Raw genomic sequence first — 21,557 nt, 5'->3', positions numbered from 1 at the left:
AGTTTGGCCTAGCATTGCTGCTCCTCCTCATCAACCTACATTTCTCTTCCTCTTTCTCTCTGTTTTTCTTCTCACTGTCCCACTTTCTCTTCACATCCTCCTCTCTAAACTTTCTTTCGCTCATGCAGTTTCCCTCCATAATTCGAAAGGGTAATCCCTGAGCGTTAGTGATAGCCGTTCTGTGGATGAAGTGCTATTTTTACCCGTCACGCTTAATCATGTCCCTCTTTTGTGGTTTCCCTCCCCTCGCTGTTACTTTTAACTTTATTCTACTGGCCTTCAGGTAGCACAACACTTTACCAGGGTTGCCAAGGTATTTTATGGGCGTACATGTATAATACAGTAACTGTTATGATCACCCCATCATTGCCCCATCATGTTAATTTTGCTAATTACCTATATTTTCTAACATAAGAACATTTCTGAAAAGAAGAATTGAAACAATATACATTTTTAAAACACCTTACAAATAAATGTGAATAAAATTAAGGGCATTTGTGCTTGGCTTCTGTGAACAGAAACTCTGCTTCTTTTACGTGATTGGTCAACATTTTGACATTGACGAGCGCAGTGGTGTGCTGTCAGGGCCAGCATTCACTGATTTATATTTTAATATATTTTTCTATGAGTGTATTAAATGAATCCCATAATAGTCTATTATATTTCTTTCATGGTTTTTCTCTTGGTTGCGCTGCTTTCAGTAGTGTATATTTATAATAGAGCATTTATCCAGTCATATTTCAGCCAGCGGCTGACATCATCTGTTGCCAGGGTCAAAGAAATCTGCCTAGGCCTTCAGAACGAACAGTGCAGGCGTCTTCAGCTTAAGATGCCAGTGAAATCATTGCATTAACCAATCAGGTTTCAAGTTGGTGTCACCGGGGCCATCTAGAAGGCTTACAATGATGTCATCACAACTTAAGTCAGAATCATTTATGCGATAACTTTTGCAAAAAAAAAGAGTTTGCCTTCATTTTAAATATCTTTCAAATGGGTTTCTGTATAATATTCACTTCTTTATTATACACGTGTCTCTTTTAAATAAAGTAAAATTTTACTTTTTCCTTGGTGTAAAATACAGTCATTTTTATTTTACTTTGCAATATAACGGTTGATGTTCTTCTATTACCTTGACGTCTTAATGATGGTATTAAGAGATGGATTCATTCAGATAGGAGTAGGACACCACTAAAGGCCTAGGTGTGAAATGGACGGACCGCCATTGGACGAGCGCAATTAGATCACAGTTTGCCGCTGTGAAGCAGGCAGATATAACAGCAGCTGGGCCCAAAAATAAAAACACAGTATTGTGATTGTTATTATCATATGTGCTAACAGCAAGCCGGCCTACATTGCCCAGTGGCCCACCGGGAAAACTCCCGGTGCTCCAGATGGCCACTCCGCCTATGACCGCACACTTATCAAACTGCGACTGGTACATCTCTGCTGTTTCAAATCTGTCCAGATAAGAAGCTATGAAGCTTAAGCAGACAGAAAGACTTATGGCTATGCTATATTTTCTTTACGCTGGATTGTTATTGGTGTGATATTTATTTTGGCAGAGTGAGCGCATAAGAAAGAGCCCCAAAGTGTGTGTCTCACGCCAAATACGGAAGAGTTGGCATTGACAACCCTGATTTTACCATCACCATTACAGCATAACTACTTTAAAGGGGCAGTTCATGAAAAAAAAATATTGTCATTATTCTCCTTCATGCGTTTTAAAACATGTAGACTAAACTCTTTCATAGATTGAATGATTTCAAAGCTGTTTAATTTAAATGGTTCATTAATTTTTATTTTATTTCTTATTTTAATGAGGTCAATTGTGACATTTACCTGGCAGTTTTTTTTAAAGGTGTTTGATTCCACAAGACTCTTATTTTTATATCAGTCTGCCAGGTCATTAAGCAGATATCAGTTAATGTGAACTGGAATTATCTGGACTCTTGGCATCTCTTTTGGGAACTACATGAATTGTGCATGCAGTTATTTGTGTATTTTATCCTCATCATTTTGTTTTCTACACTGTAAAAAGTGTTTCTGTGCCTTAGTAGATTAAACAAAGATAAAATGAGTAAGCTGTATTAAAAAAAAATAATTATTGTTTTTTAACCAAAATTTGAGTTAAAGGTATAGCGGAAGATTTTCCCGAATTATTTAAAAGAACCGCCCCTCGATATTTTTAAAAAAATGCTCCCGAGCGGGAACGCCTGTTAAACGCGTGCACGAGACAGAGAGAGAGCATGCAGGAGCTCAGTTCTTCTCTTCGCTCTGTTTACAAGTTTCTGTCGGCATGTTTACCGTGTCTGTGCGGTTCGTGACTTGTGCCAGGGCTAGCATCGCAAATCATAGCTTACATCAACTTTTACTAGCAGTGATTTTAAATGGATTTCTCCAAATAGCATGACAAAATGTACCTTTCCAGTAGAAACTTCGCGTGGTAAGCCCAACCTGTCCTTTTAGCTCACGCCCGCGTATGTCTCCCATAAACATTCTGGTCTTGTTTCTTTATTTATAGTCCTTTCTCTTCTTGTCATACAATTCGTAGACACTTTTTCTCTTGCGACCCTCAGACATTTTGAAAAAAAAACACAGTGAGAACGCGACCTTCAATGAATGGTTGAAACCGTAGCACAACACACATACACGTGAAAGTGCGCATGTGCAGAAAGCGAACGTAGAGGCGAGCACGTACGGCGGTTATACGTCAACATATAATCAGAATGATTGACATCTGGGATGACCAATAACAGTGGTGATCCACCCGGAAAACGAAAATCTTCCGCTATACCTTTAATCTAACATAAAAAGTTGAATAATTTGAGTAAATCTAAATGAACACTTTATTGAGTAAATTCAGCTTCATTTTATCACGTATAATCCACTTAAATTTCTAAGAAGGAAATTAACTTAATAATTTTGTGTTGAAACTGCATGAATGATTTTAGTAAACATAGCTAACTAGACAGTAGACTCGTAGTTCCCAGCATGCTTTGCATGGGACTGCATTTGGACAGTGAAATTTAAATTTAAATGCTATTTTATGTGTTTTTAACTAAAAAGAAAGACTTTTTAGTGTTTAATGTTCATTTATCTTTGAGATTTAGAAGAGTTTCTGTTTCATCTTTGAGTTTTGTAGCATTGTTCAGAAGACTGGTGCTTGTGCATAGACTGCATACTGAAGTATGTCGCGCTTTACAGTTGCCCAAAACTAAACTGGGTGGGAGCGTTGATTGAATAAACAATTCGTGCCCTCATCTCACAGAAAGATGAAGTCTAAATCAATGTTTATGAAAACCACAACAAACCATAAAAAAGTTACCTGTACCAAGAAAAGTAAATTAAACTAAATAGAGTAATACTAGAACTATTAGTTAACTCAACTTAATTTTGTTGCGTTTGTATTAAGCAATATTACAGTGTTTATTATACTTAAAAAAGGCTGCAAGTTGACTCAACTTAAAACATCCAATGCAATCACTTGCCTCAATTTTTATAAGTTAGATTGAGGTATTACTTTTTACAGTGTAATGAGTATATTTAAATGGGTCACAAATGTCTCTGGGAATAACCTGCTTTTATCCTTTCCAAGCATGTCTAAAATACACATTTGTGATAATGGATATAAAACAGTTTGAATGTCTTGTTGGGTTTTGCTCTTTGAAAGGTCATTTAACTCTCTGTGTTATGCGCGGGAAGACTGTATAAATGCTGATACAGGCTTGTGAAAATCTTTGTGTGAACCTGTCTGCAAACTGTAGGTAATTTTCGTCATTTTGTCTTTACTTCCAGACTGTCTGTTCAAGCTGTGTCCCATGAACAGATACTCGGCCCAAAAACAATTTTGGAAAGCGGCGAAGCCAGGAGGCAACAACACCACTGACACAGTGCTCCTCAACAAACTACATGTGAGACAAACTCACTCATGCCTTTACAGTTTGTGTATCAGACATGGTGGCCTGATTCAAGGCTTTTGTTTGTTTTAGTTTGTAGGACTTTAGTTTGAGGCTGCATATTTTTTAATGAGTTGTATCATAATGGAAAGTCCTGAAGTGTGTCACAGTTTACATCCTCCCAATTTGCATAAACCAGCTAAACAGTAATGTGTTTAACCCTCAATTGGTCCTTGGGGTCTATATACGCACACTCTCACACGCACACGCTCTGTCACACATGTGCGCACACACACATTCAGTCAAATTTCTGTGGCATTTTGTAAAAACAGACATTTTAAAATGCATCAATAAACTACAAAAAATATTCTATTTGAAGTAATATTTATTTTTAAAGGGATAGTTCACCCAAAAATGAAAATAATTTCATTAATGACTCACCCTCATGCTGTTCCAAACTCGTAAGACCTCCGCTCATCTTCAGAACACAGTTTAAGATGTTTTATATTTAGTCCGAGAGCTTGTTGACCCTTCATTGAAAATCTATGTACGGTATACTGTCCAAGTCCAGAAAGGCAATAAAAACATCATCAAAGTAGTCCATGTGACCTCAGTGGATCAGTTAGAATGTGTTGAAGCATCGAAAATACATTTTGGTCCAAAAATAACAAAAATTACGACTTTATGCAGCATTATCTTCTCTTCCAAGTGTCTATTGTGAAGCGCATGTGCCACACTAAAGTCACGTGACTGTAGTGACGTGGATGACGTTTTATCTGGTGCGCCCCAGCTGTTTTTTTTTGTGTCGTTTACAGTCTGGGGGAGACTTTAAAAAAAAAAACTTTGCAAACATGTCTGAGTATAACACGTCATCCGTGTCACTGCAGTCACGTGACATTATTTTCCTTTTTAGGGGAACTAAATTCACAAAATGTATCACTAAAGTAGTGATGTGGGCAGTTGCCCATATCCAGTTAAATGAATGGCTTTCTATGGCCATTTCTATTTCTTTCTTAAACGCTAATTCCTTTAGGTTTATCTCTAACCAGAAAAAGGTTGAATTCTACACCTTACACCTAGATCAATATCCAGAAACAATTGAAATAAAATTCAGATAATCATTTAAGTGATTTTTTTCATAAAAAAATCTATATTTCACATGTAAACTAATGGTGTAATTGAGGATTTTTGTGGTAAATGGATACAAGGGTACTTCAAATCTCCCAAAACACAGCTTTATTGTATAGATGAGAAGTAAACAACAACAACAACAAAAAATATATTATTTGTATTATTGAAAATTTATATTTTTCTTACACTATGCTTTCAATTTTGGGGTCATAAAGACCCCAAGGGCCAGTAGTGTATACAGGAAACGAGGACCTTTGAGGGTTAATATTAAACATGCTCTTGTTATAAGACAATATGAAGTCAGCCTGGGTTATTTATTAAATGCAAGTTTGACTTATGTGGAGTTCTGCAGAGATGATTTGTTTTTGTAGGCCAACCCAGGAAGTTAGCGGTACACTGGTTCCCTTGCTAAAAAGCCCATTCATTTTTCCCATTATACTTTTAGATTACCTAAAAAAATAAGATCTGTTATTAACAAAAGTTTATGACAGTTACACGTTTTAGATAATCTTACACATAGAAGATCTTCACAGATGAACACATCTTTTATGAATTTTAAAGTCTACATTTTTTTTTTTCTAGTAAACGCATTTAGATTTCAAAATTCATAGAAGTTGTGTTCATCTGTGAGGATTAACTTGTTGGACAAAACGTGTAAGTGTCAAACTTTTGTTTAACACAGAGCTTATTTTCTATGGGTCTATAAATTTATGACCTTTTTTGTCCCGCTAACTTCCGGGTTGACCTACAAAAATACATCAACCCTGCGGCACTCCATTACCCACAGATTAGGTTTGAGTTAAATTTAAGTGTACACTTTATTGAGTAAAACCAAGGAAATTAAATAAATGACAAAGTTATTTGCTTTTAAGATGGTAAATCAAGAGCATTTTTTATTACATTTGTCATGCACTTGTCAAAGTTTTACATTCATGTGTGATATATATTGTATAAAGTAAATATTTACTTACTTTTAAACTTGTTTTCAGCATGCTGCTGATCTAGAGAAGAAACAAAACGAATCAGAGAACCGGAAGCTTCTAGGAACGGTGATTCAGTATGGAAATGTTATTCAGGTAGGGCAGCCAGCTGGCAGATGGAAACCGAAGGGATCTCACACTGGTTAACCGAGTTGGCAAAACAGACATCCATTGTTTAGTGTTATTTTAATGCCCATATCATTAGGCTACGTTCACAGTTGTTCTGCATAATTTATCTCACAATATGTTGTAAGACTTCAAACATGACCTCAACTCAAAAGTCATAGTCTATAGCTAAAGAACACTTACAGTTTTATTTTTGTATATAACAGGAATAGAAGTTTGCTGAATTACGTTTGTTCTCCATTTCACAGCTGTTGCATTTAAAAAGCAATAAGTACCTCACGGTGAATAAACGCTTGCCTGCTTTGCTGGAGAAGAACGCCATGCGTGTGACGTTGGACTCGGCTGGAAACGAAGGCTCGTGGTTTTACATACAGCCCTTTTACAAACTTCGCTCCATAGGAGACAGTGTAAGTGGAAACTGGTCTAGATCTACAATCCAGATCACATTGTGTGGCACTGTCCCTTAGTTCGGGGGTTTTCAAACTGGGATACCCCCAGTGTGCCTCCAGGAGGTTCTTGGGGCCCCCAGAAAAAATCACAGAAAAAAATTATTTTACAATTACTGGAGTTTGTAAAGCAATATTTATTTTAGTTGCAGAAATACAACCAAATTTGAATTGATTTTTTTTACATCCAGCGAGTCTGAGTGTAGCCAATTATATTTGTTACACATAAAAATATATTAATATATTTTAGGTAGGGGGTCCCTCACAACATGTTCATCACTGGGGTCCTTGATATCACAAAGTTTGAAAGTTTTTCATCCGCATAAATGCAATCAAAAGTTTATGTCAACATTAATATTATTTACTTGGATCACTTCCCCCTGAAGTTTTACATTGTATTATTCAGATCTGATTCACATTTGTGTCAGCAATGTAAGTGCTATTGTGGGTACTATAATAGTTCAGTACCTTTTACTTTATTTATTAACTTTTTTAATAGTATTTCTTCCCTTTCTGGGTTTTTCTACCAAAACATTTTCATTGCTCCTTCGAGTCAGACTTAAACCCACGATTCGGTTCGGTTCGCAGACATGTTTTCAAGTGGGTGCAATTTCTTTTCGTACCTGAGCTTTTAGATCAAATGAAGCATCTGATGTATTTTTTTTTGCAATAAGTTCTCTAAAGAGAAAGGAGAAAATGTCCACTTGTAAGTGCTTGACGAAGATTTGAACAAAAGCAGAAACTGATTCAATGCAGTCACCGTTTGCTCATCTGATAGTGAAATAGGCTTTTGGTTTGCGCTGGGGTCATGGGGTGTCATCCGCTGTGGATCTCTCGGGGCTTTCTGACTTATACATGATGTCCAATCTCATAGCAGTCAGTTCCCCAGATAATCCTTTAAAATATTGCTTTTGTGGAAGAGCTTGTCTGACACAAACACTTCCGTTTCTAAAAAGCCCCAGCAATACTTTGAATCCCACCTGGTTCAGTAAGATATAAAAAACTGCTAAACGAAGGCGTTTTAGAAAATCTTTCTCCGAGCTATATATTTAGAAGTTACAAGCAAATTGTAAATTTGACTATACATGTATATCATAAATGCATGTTTTTTGCTATTTTGAACTTTGTTATTGCTAGATTCAAAGAGTGTTTTTGTGTTTACTGTATGGATGCATTACTGTAAGTGTCATCCTAAATATAAACTTTATGGGGCGGTTTTTCAGACAGGGCTTATACTAGTCCCAGACTTAAGTGCATGTTGGAGCTACTTTAATTTCGAAACACCTTGAACTGACATATTTTACACATATCAGTGCCATTGTTTTGTCTCAAGATGCACACCAGTATAGTTTTTTGTTTGTTAAAACTTCTTAAATGTCCTAAAATACATAAGGCCTAGTTTTGGATTAATCTAAACCCTGTCCGGGAAACCGCCACTATTTGTTAAAAAAGCACAGTCTAATTTTGTTAAACAATACTGGGTTCAATAATTTTGGGTCACACTTAAAGCATATCTGTCCATAGAAGAGTTGCCTGAAATCTTGGGTCGAATTTTCACCAAAAATACAAAATCACCAATCTTCCATGGATTTGTCTTTTAACCCCTAACTTATTTCTCATACAAGCCCACAGCTCAGCTCGCACACGTCTCAGCCTTCCGGCTTTCCTCTTAGTGTAACACATGTACCAATGCCAATTGCCATAATTTTCACTATGATTCAAATCATGTTTATGCTGTGATTAAAATGTTTGTGTTTCTATTTGTGGTGCTTGTCAGGGTAATCATCACTATTATTATTATTATTGCTCATGCTTAACAACCCTTTAACTGTCACCGTCCCACGTTTGTCTCGAACAGCACTAATCTTGACAAACTATAGTTGGAAAGCTCTCGGATTGAGGTTTTCATATTTCATCACAATTTTGCAAAAATAATGTTTTAGTACGAGTCATTTTCTAAAATGTAACTGGACAACAAGTGGGCCCAAGGTGTGTTTACATATTTATTATTAGATATCCTAACCTGAAATAATCTTGACAAACCATATATCATTGGAAAGCTCTATGAATGTAGTTTTCATATTTTAAAACCATTATTCATGAATGCTGCAGTGACCGTAATTTATTAATTTGTGATTTGTGAGCATGCAGCAAATCATTGACACCTAGTGGCCTATGTTAGTAAAACCACTAAAAGTGTGACAAAAAACTCTTTGTTTGTGAATTTAACTAGAAACAGAACTAGTTGAGACTTATGACTTTATTTTTGTAGCATTTTGGTAGTAAAATGTTTTCATTTTTATGGGTTTTAAATATAAAACATTTACTTTATTGCTTTCTTTGTATAGTAAGATTTTGCTTCTAGACCAAAAAATGCTAGAGTAATAGTAATTTCGGGGTGCACATCACCCACCACCACACTGAAAAAGGAGGGGTGAGAAGTTAAATGGTTAAGTTAGTTCAAACCTTTACTGTGCAGTTTTTCTAAGCAGTTTAGTCTTTAAAATGTTATAAAACAGACAAAAATGACATAAAGTTATAGTTTTGGTGTTTTGTAAGCCATGTTGGAAAACCTTTGTGTGTGTATGTTATAAGCGACTGTTTTCTTTTCCTCTTTCAGGTTGTGATTGGTGATAAAGTAGTTTTGAATCCTGTGAATGCTGGACAACCTCTTCATGCCAGCAGCCATCAACTGGTGGACAATCCAGGCTGCAATGAGGTTCATCCGTGTTTTATTTCAGCGGATTAACATTTTTGTTGGACTGCATGATGCCGTGTGTGTGTGTTTGTTTTTTTACACTTTGATGCACAATGCATTCAGTTTATAATACTTTTTATCAGTACTGTTTATCAGTTCCAGTGACGAAATGCTATATGATCATGCTTTCAGTATATTTAAAAAAAACAACGACAACCTTCATTCGTTGCAAACCATTGCAATATGCACATTTGCAATATTTCCATTTATTTCAATAAATCTTGCATCCCTAATAAATATTATAGCAGGTCATTTGACTTTGTTTCCCTTTTACACAGACTCTCTCTGTTTTCTTTCATCTCCAATTTTCTTTCTGTCCTCAGGTGAACTCTGTAAACTGTAACACTAGTTGGAAGATTGTTTTATTTATGAAATGGAGCGATAACAAGGAAGTAATTCTTAAAGGGGTAGGTACATCATGGATGTGAAATTTGAAATGAAGTTGCTGTTTGAGTTTTAGGTGTTTGCCGAGTCAGTTTTTCGGATATCACTATGTTAATCAGTCTCCGTCCTTCTGGTTGCCAAGGGTGATGTGGTGCGACTTTTCCACGCTGAGCAGGAGAAGTTTCTCACTTGTGATGAACACAGGAAGAACCAGTATGTGTTCTTGCGCACGACAGGTCGCCAGTCTGCCACCTCTGCTACCAGCAGCAAAGCATTGTGGGAAGTGGAGGTAAACTGTATGCCTGATTGAAATGTCTTTGATAATGTACTGTAAATTAGAAAACGGGCTGTCTTTAACATCATATGTGTTTTGAGTGACAAGTAGGGCGAGCGAATGTGACCCTGCCTGGGAAAACCCAGCTAAAGTAATTTTTGGGATTTACTGTTTTCTACATGAAATCATCCTACATAATGTTATAAAAACATTTCTGTTAAAATATAATTTTGACATCTTTAATATTAACTTAGTAAGGTTATGTCAATGACTGAAATCAAAATTATATTGAGACTTTAACCTGGATGTCATAGACATGGTCACAACTGATGACAATTTTACTTTTTGGTTGAAGTCTCAATGTAATGCTCAATGTAAAGTCAACTTTTTCTCACTTTTCAGGTGGTTCAGCATGACCCTTGTCGTGGTGGGGCTGGATACTGGAATAGTCTGTTCAGGTTTAAACATTTGGCCACAGGACACTACTTGGCAGCAGAGGTGAGTGAGGTGTGTTCTCCTATCAATGGATCATCCTCCAGCTGTTCCCAGATCAGCACTAACCTCTCCCACTGGGTAGGGAACCTTACTAACCTATACTTTAGATTTTCTCAGCCTGCTAACAGCAGTCTGTAAGGCTTTTAACATTCCTTTAATGTTATCCATACTTGACTGAAACCGAACTTGAGTATTGTTGCTCAGTCAGATCCCAAAATGTTTAAATCTTACATTGTGCAGCTTTGTTTTTTGAACATATCTAAAGCCGGGTACACACCAAAAGATTTTTTAACATGATGAAAAAATGCGATTTAACACGTTTGTTCCTATAGTGTGTTTAGCGCCACTATGTGGTCATGACAGCAAACCAGGGTTCCCACGGGTCCTTGAAATCCTTGAAAGTTTGTGAATCTGGGGGGTAAATTCAAGGCCCTGGAAAGTTTTTGAAAATATACATACATAGATACAGGTCATTGAACGTGCTTGAATCTATTTTATGCATGAAGTTTTCTGAAAAAAAAAAATCCATATTATTCCCTGTGTAGTGTAGGATAATATCATAAAAATTGTAGACTTTTTAAGCACATGTGCTAAACTGTTTGCTTTAAATGCTTATATCTTCTGTATGCTAATGTTGATTCATACCAAAATGCTTTTTTGCATAGTTGTGTTTCACACATGAAAACGTCTCAGATTAGACGCTGCGTCTCCCTTGTCATACTTCCTGCGCCCCTGTAACGCCGTCTTTGGCAATATTTCAGACAGCGATATACTTCCTGGCACCCACGTCACTCTGTCTTTATCGTTAAGTTTCACCATTGGTTGAATTTGATATACACATTCAAACGCACTTACCCCTGGAGGCGTCCCCAAAGTGTTACCGCAGTGACGCAGCGCAAGTTCCCTCACAAGGGAACTGTAACAATGTATCTTAAAAGGTAACACGATGTAACCTTGCTCTCACTTAAAATGTGTCCCCACATTTAGTCCTTGAATTTAAGGGTATTGGACCTGGAAAGTCCTTGAAATGTCCTTAAATTTGAAGTTAACTAAGGTGTGGGAACCCTGCACGCACCATCAGATTAACTTCACGAACACAAATGAACTTCCCCCACACAACAGGATTTCTGCTCGTAAATATTTTACATGTTGAATATTTTCGATTTGCAATTGCAGCGGCCCCAAAGTGATTCCCAATAGATTCAGATGCTCGTAACGCACCACAGGAAAATCTGAAAAGATAATCGGTGCAACCCAGAGATGATTGGGACACTACCTAGGATTGTCGTAAGGGGGAAAATCGGCCCAAATTCAGCCCAAATATCTTGTGATGTGTACCCAGCTTTAGTTGGTTAGTTTGAAGATAACTTAAACCTGGTCTTAATAGTCTCTGGTCCATAAAACCAGTCATAACGGTAATTTTTTTTTTTTATTGAGATTTTTACATTACATTTAGTCATTTAGCAGATGCTTTTGTCCAAAGCGACTTACAAGTGAGGTAAACAATATAAGCAATTATAGCAACACAAGAACAGCAATACATAAGTGCACTGGTCTCATCGAGTCCAACACAGTATAGATAGACAAGGGCTTGTTAGTAAATATTATACATTTTTTAAGAAATGTAGAGATAAAGAAAAAGGGAAATAGAGAAAGATATTAAGTCCGTTATTAGGAAGTAAGGTATTGGCGGAAGAGATGAGTTATTAGCCGAGTCTTAAAGACAGCTACAGAGTCAGCAGATCGTGTCACGACCGACAGATCATTCCACAGTTGTGGAACAGCTCCTGAGAAGGAATGCGCTAGTGTTTTAGCACATACATCATCAGAAATAATAAATAAACCTTCCATTGATGTATGGTTTTTTAGGATAGAACAATATTTGGACAAGATACAACTATTTGAAAATCTGGAATCTGAGGGTGCAAAAAAAAAAATCGAAATATTAAGAAAGTCCCTAGCAACTGCATCCACTCACAAAAATAAAGTTTAGGAAATTTACCAAATATTGTTATAATTATTTTTTAGCATAAAAGAGAAATAGTTTATTTTGACACATACAATGTATTATTAATGTATTATTAACATATTAATGTTCATGCAGTATTATTCAGAAGTTTTTCTGGCTTACCAACTAAGCCATGTTTAAAAATTGGGTCTCTGAGGGTTTCTCTTATTAGGTGCCTAAATAATTGATTTTATTTTAATTAATCATTGATCAGTTGCCTGTTACCAGTTGCAAAAACCATTGATCTGATCTGAGACTTAATTTTAAGGATTTCTAATAATGTATTTACACTCATCTGTTGACAGGTCAATCCAGATTATGAGCAGGAGTCTCGAGATTCTCGTTCATCTGTAAGTGATTTTTAATTTTTTTCATGCTTGTTACATATTTTAAATTCTTTTGTGTGTGCTCACACCATGCACTGCTGTCTGAATTTTTTAATTTCTCCTGTAGGTGGCAGACTTTTCACCCTTTAACTTCCAGGTACTTTCCATCAGTTATGCTGGGTTCTTAGTGTAAAAATCATCTGTTTATACTGTACATGAGGTGCAATAGTTATTAGTTCCTCTATGTAGTGTAGTCTTTCAAACACACACACCTGCTCATACATTACTATTTTCTGCCATTTATAACAACAATAGATTTAGTAATACTAGGAAATAGCACAAGTGAAATTATGGGAAATGTTATATTTCAGACTCTTCACCCATTGTTTAAATTACATCACGCTTACAAACTTGCAATTTATGGAAGAACTTCAAAAGACAATTAAAAAAGACAATTTATGTTTATCTGCAACACATTTGTAGCATAGCATTAGACTTTTAAATCAGAAAGTTTGTTGAGAAAAGATGATTGCATATGTTTATTTATTATTTGTTTCTTGTTTGTATTGTTTGTTATTGTTTGTGTATGTGCTGTTGTATATTTATATGCATCACTTGTTTTTGTTAATAAGTGGTTCTCAAACTGGGGGTGCCCCTCCTTGGGGGCATGAGATGGTGCCAGGGGTGCCACAGTTTTATTAACTCATCAAAAATTATTTGGAATGAAACCTCAGAACAATCAGGCTAATAAATAACAGCAGTACGTTTAATGTTTTGTTTAATTTCAATTTTAAGGTTAAGATCGTTTTATGTCATGAATTGGGGGTGTGCAAAGGGATGCACCCTACACAAGGGGCGTGCACAGCGAAAAGGTTAAGAACCCCTGCAGTAGATAGTCACGTTTCTTTAAAGAAAAGTTTAATTGGACGTTAAACTTGCAATCAATCAAACTCAAGAAAAGAAGAAAAGCAAAGCATTGTGGGGTAGTTTAATGAGGAAACTTTATGCATGAACTAAAATGACCTCTGTCTATTACAAAAGCCATTGACTATTATCCTATTAAATGTATAATTCTTTAACCAACCACAAGGTGACATTATAGCTAGTTAATCAGTGTTAACAGTAAATCACATAACCTGTAGATGGCAGTATGACACCATGTCTTGTTTAGTCAGCCTAGTGTGAAGATACTTTAGATGCTTTGTATATAAATTCCAAGTTAATCAGTATGTTTGTTTAAACTTTCTCCAAATGTGATCAAGGAAGAACAGCTCTTTTGTTGGCCGAGCAAATGCAAAACTTGTTTTGCTGGAACCCAAACACGCAGGACCTTGTGACTGCTGAAAGATTTTAAATTATGCCATCACAGATCACGTTCTTTAACCTGAATGCACAAACATTTTGGCACATGACCGCTTTGAATCACGAGCAAAGCTATAAACATTTGACCAATCAAAGAATGTTTTATCGGTTAATAAAAACGATTTATTTCAGTCACGTAATCCATTAACTGACCAAGGTGACATGCATCAGTCTCCATGGTTACGTGGTCTCCTCTTTCTCCTTTAGCTTGACTTAGAACACGAAGCTCTTCGAGGGCGTCTGCGCACACCCAACGAGAAGGTCATGTATACCCTTGTTTCCGTTCCCGATGGCAATGACATCTCCTCTATATTTGAGCTGGACCCAACCACCCTACGAGGTGGAGACTCCCTCGTACCCAGGTACACACGGCAGCATATAATAAATGAAATCAAGATATATTTGCATCTTTTACACAAGTTTTTACACATTTATGCTGAATTTGTTTGGGGTTTAGGATCCTGTCCACTGTTTGATAGCTCCAAACAAATCCATAAATGTGACCCTGGACCACAAAACCAGTCATAAGTTGCCAGTGTATATTTTTAGCAATAACCATCAATAAATTGTATGGGTCAAACTTGTGCCAAAGTACATTTCCTACCATGTGTATATATATATATATATATATATATATATATATATATATATATATATATATATATATATATATATATATATATATATATATATAATTTTTTTATGCATGTATTTATTTATTTATTTATCATTAGTAATATGTTTTGCTTTCATTTGGACAACTTTAAAGGCAATTTTAATATTTAGATTTTTTTGCACCTTCAGATTTTTAAATAGTTGTATATTGGCCAAATATTGTCCTAGCCTAACAAACCACACCTTAATAGAAAGCTTATTTATTAATTATTCAATCAATCATTCAAACTTTATTTATAAAGCACTATAAAACAACCACAGTTGACCAATTATTTATTTTTTATTATAAATGTCAAATAAAAAAATCCCTTATGATTGGTTTTGTGGTTCAGGGTGAGAAATGTTTGTTTATTGATGCATCTGCTGACATTATACCAAATAGGCATGGGCCGGTTTCAAGTTATACCGGGGTTTTAAAGAGTCAAAGTTTCGCAACCATTAAAATTTTATGTGATACTGTTTTCAAGGTATAAGCTGTCTTTACACAAAATTAGTTAAATAATTAAAGGTGCAGTGTGTAATGTTTAAAAGGATCTTTTGACATAAATGAAAGAGATTATACAAAACTATATGATCAGAGGTGTATAAAGACCTTTCATAATGCACCGTTATGTTTTTATTATATTAGAATGAGATGTTTTTATCTACATACACAGAGGGTCCCCTAACATGGAAGTCGCCATTTTGTGCAGCCATTTTTTTACAGAAGCCCTTAACGGACACATTTTTTACTAAGTTGTCTCCGACGATGACATGTTTGTCCGGTGGCGGCTATTGTAGCTCCTCTATGCATTTCAAAAGCGAGGGTTGAGCATTGGACTGAGTCGTTGGTTGCACTGCGCAACCTCACCACTAGATGCCGCTAAAATTTACACACTGCACCTTTAAGTCATGTAATTGATTTCATGTTTACATTAAACATTTTTTTTTTATTATTATAATGTTTTTTGAAAGAATATTTGTATTTAATGTTTTATTTTTACCTAGAATACATGTCCTGTATTGTGTCCAGTTGAAAAGTTGTTGTTTGTATATGCAGACATTTGAAAATAACACGTGGTATTTTTGCTTAAGGTTGTTATACCTCCAAAATCTCATACCGGCCCATGCCTAAACAACATGCTATTGGATGAATGTTGCTAAAATTGTAGGATTAAATAATATGGGGCTTACATACACTGTAAAAAATTACTCTTGAGGGTGTTAAATTTAACCCATGAAAATTAGTTATAATTTAATTACATATATAAGCTAGCAAGTAAAATAAAAAATAATGGGTATATTCTACCTTCACTATCCATTTTTTAACAGTAATAACTGCAATACTAAAAAAATAAGTATCATATACCCCAAAATATTGGCCTTAGCACCGCAAAGTGCGCATGAATCAACATCCAGGCGGGACTCGAGTCATAATTTTTCATATCATATCGGCGGGAGAACTGCGGTTTGTTGACAGGTAAGTTTTAATTTAACTCGTTGATATCATCATGAATGGAAATGTTAAGTTGTTTAACGGTAAAATCTACCAGAAGTTTAGTCATTTGCGTGCTTCTCTGTCTCTGTTGTTGACAGATTGATAGGTTAGAATATGTCAGTCAGGTTAGCTTTGAATGAAACATCGCCCAGTTCTTGCACCTGCGAATACGAATAAATATCCATATTTATGATTAAAATATTAACTTCCATTATTATTATTTACATGTCTGAATCTCGTGAACAGCGGAGCTGCTCAATATGAGTGGTTGAACTTGAGCAAGCCACGTGACGAGAGAGAGCAGCGGACGGTTGATGTACGATACAGACGGGAGGGCGTCGAGCAGACAAACAACGGTGAAGCTGTCGATGCTAGATAATTACTGTTAAAGTTTTCTTGCATTTTTCTGTTAATATATTGAGTTTTGTTTTAGAAGGGATCCATTTATGAAGCCATTTTATTATTATTATTATCATTTACGGAATTATAATTAACGTTGCCTTTCCATGGGCTTTTTAATTTAATGTCTGTTCAAAAAAGTACTTCGGAGTTCATATGTTATATATGTGACTTGTATGTGAAGTTAAATCACTTAAAATTGAATGTAAGTACGTTCTTGTTAGTGTTCAATGTTTTATGCATGTGTACTGTGAGTTATAGCATAATATGAAGTTGTATTTTTGCACTTAATAAGTTTTAAATGAAATTGAAATGTTTGTTTGTATTGATATAGCATGCTAGAGGTAAATGAGATCAGTTTTTCCTCTCATATTATTGTCTTCTTTAATTTTCTAATGATAACGTGAAGAACAGTATTTAGGAATCTTGCTTTTAATGGTTTTTTAACATCTCATGAAGACTTTGGTTTATTTTTTTATGAAATAATATGTTCAAGAAGCTTTATGTAAAACTATGATATGTTGTATTTCACTTGAAATGTATTGGGGTTATTTTGTACTTCCATTAATTAGTTTTAAATGTTTACAGAATGTTATTTGGTCAATAAAGCAAGCAATTTATGCAATCTTGTGTATGACTATTTTCTTATTAAATCCTCTCTGAATAAGTAATACGTAATATTTCTTAATGGCTAATCATTATTAATAATAATTTAATAGATCTGTTGCTTAATACCAATAGGGTTAATGTTACTCATTTTTTATGAGTAATTAGTTATGAAAAAAATTAGGTAGACCTTACCTATTTTTTTTTAGTTTATCATAGTAATTAAATTTAGGTACTCTTTACTCAAATATATAGGATATAATTTACTCAAACAAAGTGAGTGCAAATTGTTACAACAATTTTATTGGGTAAATTCTATAGGTTGTTTTTTACAGTGTATCGTTGTATTTTATTAATAAAAATAAAATATCTTCAGGACTATTAAGATTTTTGCATTGTGATGTAATTTTACTATTTTTTCCCACTACCATAATGTAGTTAGCATTACTTTAATTTAAATAAAACAAATAATATATTATTACTTATTATATTTTTATGTCATGATAGTGTTTGTTGTACTGCCTTCTGCTATTTCTAATTTTACAAAATCATGTTTTTACTCAATCTAGTATTGTACACCTTATTACACACCTTATTGTAATACAAATTTGGGTCAAAATTGTGCTTTATTGTCATAAAAAAGCCATTAAAAGGTGACTGATCAAGTATAAGTTGAAGTGACAGGTCTGGTACACTGTAAAAAACAACCTATAGAATTTACTCAAAAAAATTGTTGTAACAATTTGCACTCACTTTGTTTGAGTAACTTATATCCTATATATTTGATTAAAAAGTACCTAAATTTAATTACTATGATAAAGTAAAAAAATTAGGTAAGGTCTACCTATTTTTTCATAACTAATTACTTATAAAAAATGAATAACATTAACCCTATTGGTATTAAGGCACAGATCTATTAAATTATTATTAATAATGATAAGCCATTAAGAAACATTACATATTACTTATTCAGAGAGGGTTGAATAAGAAAATAGTCATGCACAAGATTGCATAAATTGCTTGCTTTATTGACCAAATAACATTCTGTAAACATTTAAAACTAATTATTGGACGTATAATAACCCCAATACATTTCAAGTGAAATACAACATATCATAGTTTTACATAAAGCTTCTTGAACATATTATTTCATAAAACAAAATAAACCAAGGCTTCATGAGATGTTAAAAAACCATTAAAAGCAAGATTCCTAAATACTGTTCTTCACGTTATCATTAGAAAATTAAAGAAGACAATAATATGAGAGGAAAAACTGATCTCATTTACCTCAGTAGACTAGCATGCTATATCGATACAAACAAACATTTCAACTTCATTTAAAACTTATTAAGTGCAAAAATACAACTTCATATTATGCTATAACTCACAGTACACGTGCATAAAACATTGAACACTAACAAGAAGTACTTACATTCAATTTTAAGTGATTCAACTTCATATACAAGTCTCATATATAACATATGAACTCCGAAATACTTTTTTGAACAGACATTAAAAAGCGAAAGGCAACGTTAAGTATGAGCTGCCAACTTCTGAGTTCAGCATGGAGTGAGATTTTTTTTTTTTGGGGGGGGGGGGGGGTTGTGGTAATAATTAAAAAGTCCTTAACCAATTGATAATAGTGTGGATTTTAGCTATTTCTGTATAAAATAGTTGGAAAAACTGCGCAAAATGGATTACAATACAAATCTAATCATATTTTACAAATTAAATTGAAATAAAAGCTTTTACTGAGTTTAAATGACGGAAATTAGAGTCTTTATTATTATTTCATCTCATTCTATTATGCTTTCCTTCTGATAAAAGTGCCAAAAAAGTTCTTAAAATCTAATGAATAGGCTACTGGTCTCTGTAAAATGTATAACTGCAGATAACAGCAGCTTTGATTCAGTTTATCCACTGAGAAAGAGAAGCGTAAAGTGATGATTTGTGATTGGTGATAGAGGGACTGTCACAATCAAATAAACCAAATGAGTACTTTATATTAAACTAAAGCAACAGATAATGTGCATGTCAAGACCATATAATTATATTTCGTATAAATTATTGTTTATAGATGTCAAATATCAATTGACTTTTTTCTCTTTTATTAAAAAGTGTCACAGCAAACATCACACAGGCTTGTACTGCTTGCAAACATGCACACGCGGGTGAGGGTTGATTAAAATTGCTGTTTTCTGAGGGTATCTGTGTGCGTGGAATCCGGGCAGGTCTCTGCTTCTCATCCAGACCTTGACGCTTTGTGTGTTCGACTGGTGCGGCGCTGACTGATCGGCTTATGACATCAGAGTAACGCGAGAGCAAAGGTAAAGGCGGACCCTTTTGTAACATTTCGAATTGCTCTCGCGGTACTCTGATGTCCTCGCTGCCGAACTTCCTGCGCAGCGCCACATAAAGTGAAATGCTCTTTGACTTTTTGCAGCAAAGTACCAGCAACATGAGAAGTGGTGGCACGCAAAAGACAGTGAAGGTACGTTTAAATATAAAAGTGTCAGTACTGCGAGCACTGGTTTAGCTACTTACATCGTGCGTTGCTCTTTCACCATCGCGCAGCCGCGCACTCGCTCTGTAGTTTGTAGCTGGCGCTTCGGCATCTGTAAACAATAACTCCACCTTCTTTGATTTGATTGGCCTTCGCATCATTTTGACTTTGACGAGCGCTTTATGTTGATTGAGGCAGGGCAGATAGAGATAGGCGTTTTACAGTATGTACAATTAGGTATATTAGGCAATTATTTCATGACTTTTATTAAACTCAATGGGAATGTCAATGGTGGGCACGAGCCTGCGTGAGAAAATGGATGTGTGGCGTGAGAGCGTGAGAATGGGGTCAATTGCGGGTGTCTCACGGTGAAAGCGTGAGAGTTGGCAGCTATGAGTATATATCCGTAAATGATAATAATAATAATAAAATGGCTTCATAAATGGATCCCTTCTAAAACAAAACTCAATATATTAACAGATAAATGCAAGAAAACTTTTACAGTAATTATCTAGCATCGACAGCTTTACCGTTGTTTGTTTGTCTGCTCGACGCCCTCCCGTCTGTATCGTACATCAACCGTCCGCTGCTCTCTCTCGTCACGTGGCTTGCTCAAGTTCAACCACTCATATTGAGCAGCTCCGCTGTTCACGAGATTCAGACATGTAAATAATAATAATGGAAGTTAATATTTTAATCATAAATATGGATATTTATTCGTATTCGCAGGTGCAAGAACTGGGCGATGTTTCATTCAAAGCTAACCTGACTGACATATTCTAACCTATCAATCTGTCAACAACAGAGACAGAGAAGCACGCAAATGACTAAACTTCTGGTAGATTTTACAGTTAACCAACTTAACATTTCCATTCATGATGATATCAACAAGTTAAATAAAAACTTACCTGTCAACAAACCGCAGTTCTCCCGCCGATATGATATGAAAAAAATGGTGACTCGAGTCCCGCCTGGATGTTGATTCATGCGCACTTTGCGGTGCTAAGGCCAATATTTTGGGGTAGCCTATATGTTACTTATTTTTTTAGTATTGCAGTTATTACTGTTAAAAATTGGATAGTGAAGGTAGAATATACCCATTATTTTTTATTTTACTTGCTAGCTTATATACTTAATTAAATTATAACTAATTTTCATGGGTTAAATTTAACACCCTCCAGAGTAATTTTTTACAGTGTAGTCACATGCCTCTCTGTCAGTTTGCGCTATGAATAATATGAGATGTCTGTTAATGATGTGTTTAGACCGTACACAGTACATTCATTCTCCGATCTTTTGCCCTTAAACTTGGACGTGAACGCTCGCCAGGCGATAAACAGTAGTTATGTTGTGCTTTCAGGCCCGCTGGATATTTTGCTGAAGTAGTAAACAACTCGAGAAGAACAAGGCGGATTAGTATTCCAAATTATACGGCATTGGATTGTGCATCATGGGAAAGCTGTAGTTTTGCACACATTTGGCTCGCCAAACATCTCCTGAGCTTTTAGTTTCACAATGACTTCTGTCTGTCTTAATGAATCATTTGTGTCGGAGCCAAAAAACTTGGAAAACTCACACACCCTTCTCATTCTCGTAACACGGACGCTAAACGCCTTCAGGGGTGGAGCATGCACGTGTTGCATTGCGCTTGCCTCATCCAAATACCTGCAGATTCTGACTTCTCTTTCTGAAAATAGTGAGGAAAGTCCCG

At 35.3% G+C, this 21,557-nt stretch overlaps 1 protein-coding gene across 4 annotated transcripts in view; it reads left to right on the top strand.

Annotated features, from left to right (window-relative positions):
• The window catches only part of itpr1b (inositol 1,4,5-trisphosphate receptor, type 1b), a 145,646-nt gene that overhangs the window by 22,072 nt on the left and 102,017 nt on the right, over nt 1–21,557 (top strand). For 3 of the 4 annotated variants that reach the window (XM_065240971.2, XM_065240970.2, XM_065240969.2), the window contains exons 4-13: nt 3,796–3,911; nt 6,017–6,103; nt 6,382–6,540; nt 9,200–9,298; nt 9,661–9,744; nt 9,864–10,010; nt 10,398–10,493; nt 12,804–12,848; nt 12,952–12,981; nt 14,394–14,548. In XM_065240971.2, the coding sequence (XP_065097043.1) occupies nt 3,796–3,911; nt 6,017–6,103; nt 6,382–6,540; nt 9,200–9,298; nt 9,661–9,744; nt 9,864–10,010; nt 10,398–10,493; nt 12,804–12,848; nt 12,952–12,981; nt 14,394–14,548 (1,018 nt within the window). Of the gene's footprint in view, nt 1–3,795; nt 3,912–6,016; nt 6,104–6,381; nt 6,541–9,199; nt 9,299–9,660; nt 9,745–9,863; nt 10,011–10,397; nt 10,569–12,803; nt 12,849–12,951; nt 12,982–14,393; nt 14,549–21,557 lie in introns of all 4 variants that reach the window. The other variant, XM_065240968.2, reaches the window with a different exon arrangement.

This window comes from Paramisgurnus dabryanus, chromosome 14 (assembly GCF_030506205.2).
Source record: "Paramisgurnus dabryanus chromosome 14, PD_genome_1.1, whole genome shotgun sequence".
In the NCBI taxonomy this organism is placed as follows: Eukaryota; Metazoa; Chordata; class Actinopteri; order Cypriniformes; family Cobitidae; genus Paramisgurnus; species Paramisgurnus dabryanus.
Note: the sequence above shows the minus strand (reverse complement) of the source record. Positions and strands in the feature narration are given on the sequence as shown.